General features: G+C 35.8%; 1 protein-coding gene across 1 annotated transcript; it reads left to right on the top strand.

Annotated features, from left to right (window-relative positions):
• Window positions 1-5,145: 5,145 nt before the first annotated feature.
• Window positions 5,146-6,756, top strand: LOC147853942 (glycosyltransferase BC10-like). The gene has a single exon (XM_087332718.1). The coding sequence runs from the start codon at window positions 5,194-5,196 to the stop codon at window positions 6,706-6,708; it is 1,515 nt and encodes a 504-aa protein (XP_087188844.1). The 5' UTR covers window positions 5,146-5,193; the 3' UTR covers window positions 6,709-6,756.
• Window positions 6,757-7,845: the final 1,089 nt, after the last annotated feature.

A 7,845-nucleotide genomic window follows, 5' to 3' on the forward strand; every position in this document is an offset into this window, starting at 1 on the left:
TTAACATAATATTAGTGCAAGGTTTAGAATTAACCATTGATAGAGATGTAGAGACGCTTCGATAAATAAGAAGTGATAAAAAGCCTCATGATGACTTGTAAACATCTTGTACAAAGTTAAGGATACATTTCTAAGTGTTAATCTATATCTTTATACAATGTATCCTTTGCATTTATACCAATGTTTCCGAACAAATGCCACGAGTGAAGTGTACGACAAGTGCTTACACTGATATGTAAGGTAATCCTTTTGTATTCAATCAATCGAATTGTGTGCAAGAAAGTGTTGTGTTTCAAAGTCATTTGATTGAAGACACCCGCATTATTGCAATTACTATTTAAAAAGTTGTCTATTTATAGTATGGTTCTACTTTGTTAATCAATGTATACAAAAGCAACCTCCATATAGGAATCCAATCCTCAAATACGAGATATAACGCCCTTGTATGCCTAGTAACATTTTTCATAATATCAATATTCCCTGGAGTCCCAAATCCTAATGACTGCCATTAGAGGACAATGCTATTAAATAGATTTGTATGTGTTGAAAAAGATGTTTAGTTTATAACTCATTAATAGCAATGGTTTTATATACATATAAAAGGAATATATATATATATATATATATACAACTTGGAAAGCTTCTTTTATAGCTGTGAAAATATTATCTTTGTGCATTGATAGTCTTAACAATTATTATTTATAGAAACGTGCACAGAAAATGCTTGAATATGTCAATAGGATACATAACACATAGGATGCGGAAAGATTTCATGAATTGTCAATAGGATAAATAACATGTAGGATGTGGAAAGATTTCATGGATGGGACACTTTTATGTGTACATTTTAGTAACATATTGGTATAAGTTAATTTAGAATTTAAGATGCCCTTTTACTACTAGAGAAATATGTAAAAGTTGTGAGGTGAAGATTTTGAATTATGCATACTTGTGTCTTCTTGGTTAGGTAAGCTCAATCAAGTAATATTGTTATTAGTCAACAAGGAAAACTTAGAATCAAAGAACTGCTTTCAAAATCTTGGGCATGTGTAAAGATTGTGCATGCATATAGAGAGAGATCGAGGGCCACGGCACACCCTGCTATTCTTATATCATTAAAAAGAAGTTGTGGCACAATTTGTGTTCTCTACAAGCGGGGTCAAATATGACACATAAAAAATTTCTTATGAAGAAAACGTGTTATTTAAAATGGAACAAATGGAGAGAGAGAGAGAGAGAGAGAGAGACTTTCATTCCAAAACATTAAAAATCAAATAACGCATTGATTTGTCTTTATCATTACACTCACTGGGAAAAACTACGTATAAAACAAAATAGCGATAACAATATTTTTCTCATATAAAACAGGCTATTGAAACCATGTGATCCTAGCCTCTCCTAGCTTCAATATTGCAGAATGAATGCTGAAGATACTTAATATAGACATAATACCTTTCAACACTAGCATGACTCCAACATTTACCACTCACTTCAACATCCATTGTGTACCTTGTGAATGATCATACAAGATGCAAAATATCATGATATCATCATTTGAGATTCGAAGTTTGCAAATTAGATAATGGTCAAGGAGCATTCGAGTTGATGGTTATTGATTGATATGTTTCCATTAGAACTCACATGATGCTTTCCAAGTGTATTCCTCGTTAGAAATTGTAGGTGGTTTTCTTAAAAGTTTATATGTATCACGTGATTGTTTAACAAGGAAACCATTATGAATTATTCAAGTGGTATAAGTTTGGTACCATGCAACCTTTAAAAAAGTTCTTGAAGCACACATGATAAGCGAAGGCATGATTTGTTGGAATATGGAGATAATTTTGATTCTCCGTTGATGCTATAAATGTGAATGAAGGTGAGATTATAATATCCAATTTTCCATTATAAGTATACTATAAACAAATAGTGAGCCATCAAATTTCCTTGCAAACAAATGTCGAAGAAAATGCTTTCCTCGTGTACATAGGGCTGAAATTTTGATATGAATGAATGTTCATCTTTCCTTAAATTTGGACAAACATATGATTCATCGCACTTTCTGAAAGAAGATCTAATTCTTATTGCTTGCAAGTCATTTATGATTAGGTTCAATAATCAACCCAACACATCGTGCATATGGAGTTTTCCATTGGATATGGGAGAATTTATTGGATTTTTGTGCCCCTTGGATTGGTGTGACACTGGACAAGTATGCCAATTCTCAGTTGTTCACATGGCTCTAAAGTTATTCGTTGTGGTCATACATTGATGCATGTGCTTTTAGTTTCTACATGTTTTTTGTGAGCGCATCAGGTGTGTCCTAAAACAAGAAAACATAAAAATCCACTAATAACACCTACCATCATGATATGGGTATATGGAATTGAAGGGGTGTGTGTATATGTGACTATATTATTGAGACTTTATAGAAGGCGTGTATCAATTAATGTGTACTAATGTAGTTTGCTAAGTGTTTGGTTCAAAACTATGTTGTGTTCAAATTATGATTATTAGTAATTACTAATCATTTTCACCCATTTTTATTTGTGTGTTTTGTAACGAATTTTTTGTGGTTTCTAAATATTGTATTTGACCTATATCATGATATCATTAATCCATAATCCATTCATTATTGGCCCCTTCAGTTCAAGAATGTGTAGAGTTTGGCCCATAATGGTGACTAACCCAAGAACCTTTTGATATACGTGTTTGAACGATTTCTATTATCTTTTGAAATTAAATACTTCCAATAAAAAAGACCAGGGTTGTATCAATGTTAATTTGTCATTTGCAACTCGCCAAATGTTTGGTTAAAGAGTATGTCCAATTCAGCAAATAATTGTTAACAAAGTATTATTTTGCTTTGTATCAACACGTCTTTCAAAGACTTGCATTTTTTGAAAGCGCATGCTTCCAATAAACAAGAATGGGGATGTACAAACAAGAAATTTGCTGATTTATGTACAAACTCATAACTAGATCAATAAGGTTGTTCTCCTATGGTGGGCAAATCATCATCAGGGCCTCAATGGAACTACCAAGCACCCCACCCCGATGGTTGTTTCCCCCAATGGTTTCCATTAGTGACTAGGTGTTGTAAATATGTATAGATATGGTACAAATTACTAGGTTATAGGAGTTATTTGGATACTTTTGTTGAAAATGAGGTGGGGACTATGTCCACTTTGGTGGGAAGGCCAGAGTGAGGGTTGATGAGAGGAATTTTTGGTGATCTGTGATGTAATTTGTTTGCTAACTAATGTGAAGTAGTGTTTTTTTGAAAAAAAAAAAAAAAAACTAGACCAATAAGTGTTCTACATTTATGCATAAACTCCAATAATGGACACTTGCAATTTACAAGATTGAGAAGCATCTAAACATTGAATTAAGAAACTTGCATATTATTGGTAATAAAGAATGGAAATTTGGGAGGCTTAAATGATGCCCACCATAGTACGTAAAATTCGTGTTCGTCTGGCATAACATTCGTTTTCCTACGTTGGAAAACGAATACGAATGTTATTCAAACATTCTTGTGTTTTTTTCCCATTTTTTTAATGTATTTTTGTTTTTTTCCATTTTTAGGCTTATTTACCTCATAATAAATAGTTAATCCAAAATTATGGTATTTATCATTCTTTGAGGGTGTTTTTCTTACGCGAATGCACGTTTCAACCTCTTAGGTTGTGAAGTTTGCATTTAAAATATAGGCAAACTCTAGAGATAACATGTTAATAAATGGTTGCTACATGAGGAGTGATGAAGACAACTAGTTGATAGTCTACACTTTAATATTCAAAATCCAATCCAATGCATTGTCTATCGGACATCTCATGCTACCTACATAAAGGTTTTCACAATATACTATTACTATATTAATGATGAGACAATTGTCAATCATGGTAATGAACAACAATGTTGACATTCACTACAAGATGAGTGTGATTAGAAACCAACTTTGATATAAAAGGTCAATAAACATATAACGCAAGGCGAAGATGACAATAAAGGTTTGTATTGTTTAAAAGAACGTGTAATTGAAAAGCTAAGGACAAAACTAAAGTGGCGGCCTTTTATATAGTTAGTAATTATGTTGATGCCAAAACTGGATCAATGCACATATGTACATATTACAAAGCTAGGGAATGATGATTTAATGATCAAACTTTCTCATAACTTGAGAAGTTTTTGGAATTGTGTCTAGAATGGAATGAATAAATGGTGGTCAAATATTGAAGACATGTTTTGAGAAAATAGACATGACTAGGATCATTACCAAAATAGCGAACCAACTCCTAAGGCCTTTCACAATGTTCATTAAAAGAAACGAGAATCCATGACATAAGGTTTCACAATGATCTCATCATGTATCGAGATCAAGCAACTTTTTCGGTTATTGCCTATGTAGACAGTGAGTGATATAACCTTTTTGAAAGCATGGTTTTAAGATAATGGACATACATACAATAGGCAAGAAAAATGTCAATGCAATGAATGATTCAATGGAGGAGGTGTGAGGGCGAGAGAGTGATGGAGAAAGCAATCCGTGATTCAAGAGTGGAGATTATAATACACCCATCATTTCTTACCATATCGAGAGATCGTGAAACATGTACATGAGTAGAAAGAAGCCAATGCCCCAAGGTAAACTTAGAGTATGTATGAAGAAGCCAAACATAAAATGTGTTTTGACAGAGTAGAGATTACCACACATTGCTTGGCCTTCACCATATTACTTCCAAATCATGCAAAGAAAGGAATGGGAAGCTTTACACCAACCCACCCTTCACGCAAAAATAAGTAAGTATGTAGTTACTAGTATGTACATATGTATATATGTTAAATGTATGCAGGAAGGAGGAGGTGCCAGGAAGCTTAGCATATAAATAAAATAAAACGTATTATTTTCACGAGGACGTTGAAAACAAATACCCAAAAAGAAAAGAAAAGAAAAGAAAAGAAAAGGCAACTCTCCGAAGTGAAAGTGTGGGGGAAAGGAAAAGGGGTCATTCTGTTTTGCGCGCTTTCCTTTTTCGTATGTATGATTATTTTGCGTAAAACGATCGCGAAAACTCTGCAAAATCTCCCGAACAAACAAACGGAAAGAAGAAGAGGATGATGAATCACTGGATATGGCACCTACCTCCCCCTTCCTCCCCCTCCTCCCCTCTATAATAATATCCATCTATCGTTATGATGTCTTCCTCTCAATCCCGTCTCCTCCTTGTAATCATCTGCATCGCCATCGCCTCTTTCATCTTTCTTCTTTCCTGCTATGACTTTCTGCTCGTCTCCTCCATATCTAATTCCTCTAATCCTTTCTTTAATTTTGCCTCCTTAAATTCGCTTGTGGAATACCACTCCGATTCATCATCTCTACCCCATAGCTGGACAGATGAGGAGCTCTTAAGGCGAGCTCTAGAAGCTGAGGAGAAGCATTCATTCTCCCTCACCCTAAGTAATAGTCTTGCAAATACTCAAGCCACAAATAATTCTCCATCTTCAGATAATTATGGTCTCGGCACGAAGAAGAAGTTTGGTGCAGCAGAAACATATAATGGCGAGCCTTCTACATCTTTCAGTTTAAGGGAACCTCTCTTATTTATTCTTCCTTCATCATCATCATCATCATCATCATCATCATCATCATCATCATCATCATCATCATCATCATCATCATCATCATCATCATCATCATCATCATCATCATCATCATCATCAGCTTCTTCTTCACCTTCTACATCACGATGTCTGCAGAGAAGTTCCACGTTTAGTCCATCCAATTCGCTGGAGAAACCATGGAAAATCGCCTTCCTCTTCCTGACACAGGGTTCTTTACCATTTGCTTCTTTGTGGAACCTCTTCTTCCATGGACATGAAGCTTTCTTCAACATCTATGTCCACGGAGATCCTAGTTTCATCAATCTTCATAAGAACACGTTCTCAAGTTGCAACAAAGTAAAAGATTTTTTCTGCAACAGATTCATTCGCTCAGAAATCACAGAGAGAGGAGCACCGTCGCTAGCAGCAGCAGAAAGAAGGCTCATCGCAAACGCACTGTTAGATGATCCTCTTAACATGTATTTCGCTCTTCTTTCTGACCACTGTATACCCCTGCGAAGCTTCCATGGTATCTACCAACACATTGTTCTTAAGTCACAAGGGAAAAGCTTTATCGAAATCTTGACGAAGTCAGATAGCTTGAGAGCAAGATATGACGCGAGAGGAGGAGAAGAATGGATGCTTCCTGAGGTTCCATGGTCAAAATTCAGGGTTGGATCGCAGTTCTTTGTGTTGAATAGAGACCTTGCTGTATCTGTCATTGCAGATAAGAAGATATGGAGAAAGTTCAACAAAACATGTACTGATGTTTATAACTGTTATGTAGAAGAGCATTATTTCTCCACGTTTGTGGCTATGGCGATGGAAGGTCTGGTTACGTCCGTAGGTACCGATGAGGTGGAAAGGGCTGTATACTCCGACTGTGTTGTGCCCCGTACTGTCACGTATGTGGAATGGCCATTATTTAACAACGATGGTCATCCACGAAGCTTCGCCAAAGAAGAAGTGGGTATGCACCTTATCCTTTCTCTTCGGAGGAATAATAGCTTCCTCTTTGCCAGAAAGTTCTCTGATGACTGTCTGCAACCACTTCTGGACCTCTCAACCTTCATCTTTGACAAAGCTGAAGGTACTCAGGAGGTTTAATGACAGACCAAGCTTTTTATTGGAAGCTTCTTCTAACTAACTCCGTTTCTGCTTTGCTTTTTTCTTTATATGTACATATGTATGTATCTCTGAATGGTATACAAAATATACATAAGGCATATATGCATATATTTGCGCTAATTTCCATTCCATAACTGATTTTTAAAGCTTCAGTGTGCCAGTAATTCCCTGGACACATTCTTTTTTCTGGATTCACCGATCTCTAAATTTGGTCCAGCATGGATGGATGGATAGATGGATGGATGCGTGACCCCCCTTGTTCCGCGTGATTTATTCATATGATGGTTGTTGGTGTGACTTAAGAGTTTTTATCAGCCGTTTCTTCTCTTTTCCCTTCCCTTCCCTTTGGATGAAACGCCCCCATTTTGGGTAATGTCACGAGTCGTGAGCACTATGTATGTACTCACGACAGACGAAGTCAAATAAGTGGGTGACTTTGGATTAAATAAATGAAAAGAAAAGGGAGATGCGCGAAACTCCACTAGCAAAAGTCTCGATCATGGATGGCATGACGACTTCTCTTTTATGGGAACACTAGTTACGATTGTGCCGCCTGCACACACCATCAAATATAATTTTGAGCTTGACATTTCTTTCATAAGTGCGCTACATTTTTCTTTCCTTTCCTTCAAATGATGGTGTTTATGAACATTTGAACACAATAGCTCCATGGTTAATTGTTTTGGAGGAGGTTGTTCCCTTTATTCATGGTCCAAATTCAATTAATGATCTTTATTAAGTTTTAAGGCAAAAAACAACCATAAAAAAGAAGAGAAAGACGGATGTTGCAATTGAAGTAAAATGACATTGCAACAACAGATTTAACTTCACAAACTTCATGCATTTGCATTAGAATTTGTGCATCTGAACCTCTATGTTAGGCACTGGGCCTCTGAATAATCAATATGGAGGTTGGACATCTTAAACCCTAGTGCCTTCAACTTTGGGCAACGAAAAACAATGACCAATGACCTATTAAGTTCTTGTGGCTTTTTGCACCCTCCTTTTCATCACCGAGATCAGGGCCTAAATTGGTCGGGTTAGTATCAAAGATTTTTTCACAGGCATTTTTTGAAGATGTATGTCATATGACATAAGATTGCAAAAACTAACATG

The sequence above is a fragment of the Azolla caroliniana genome, unplaced genomic scaffold, assembly GCF_043228905.1.
Source record: "Azolla caroliniana isolate FFs.n. ecotype wild unplaced genomic scaffold, voAzoCaro1.0.p SCAF_16, whole genome shotgun sequence".
Lineage (NCBI taxonomy): Eukaryota > Viridiplantae > Streptophyta > Polypodiopsida > Salviniales > Salviniaceae > Azolla > Azolla caroliniana.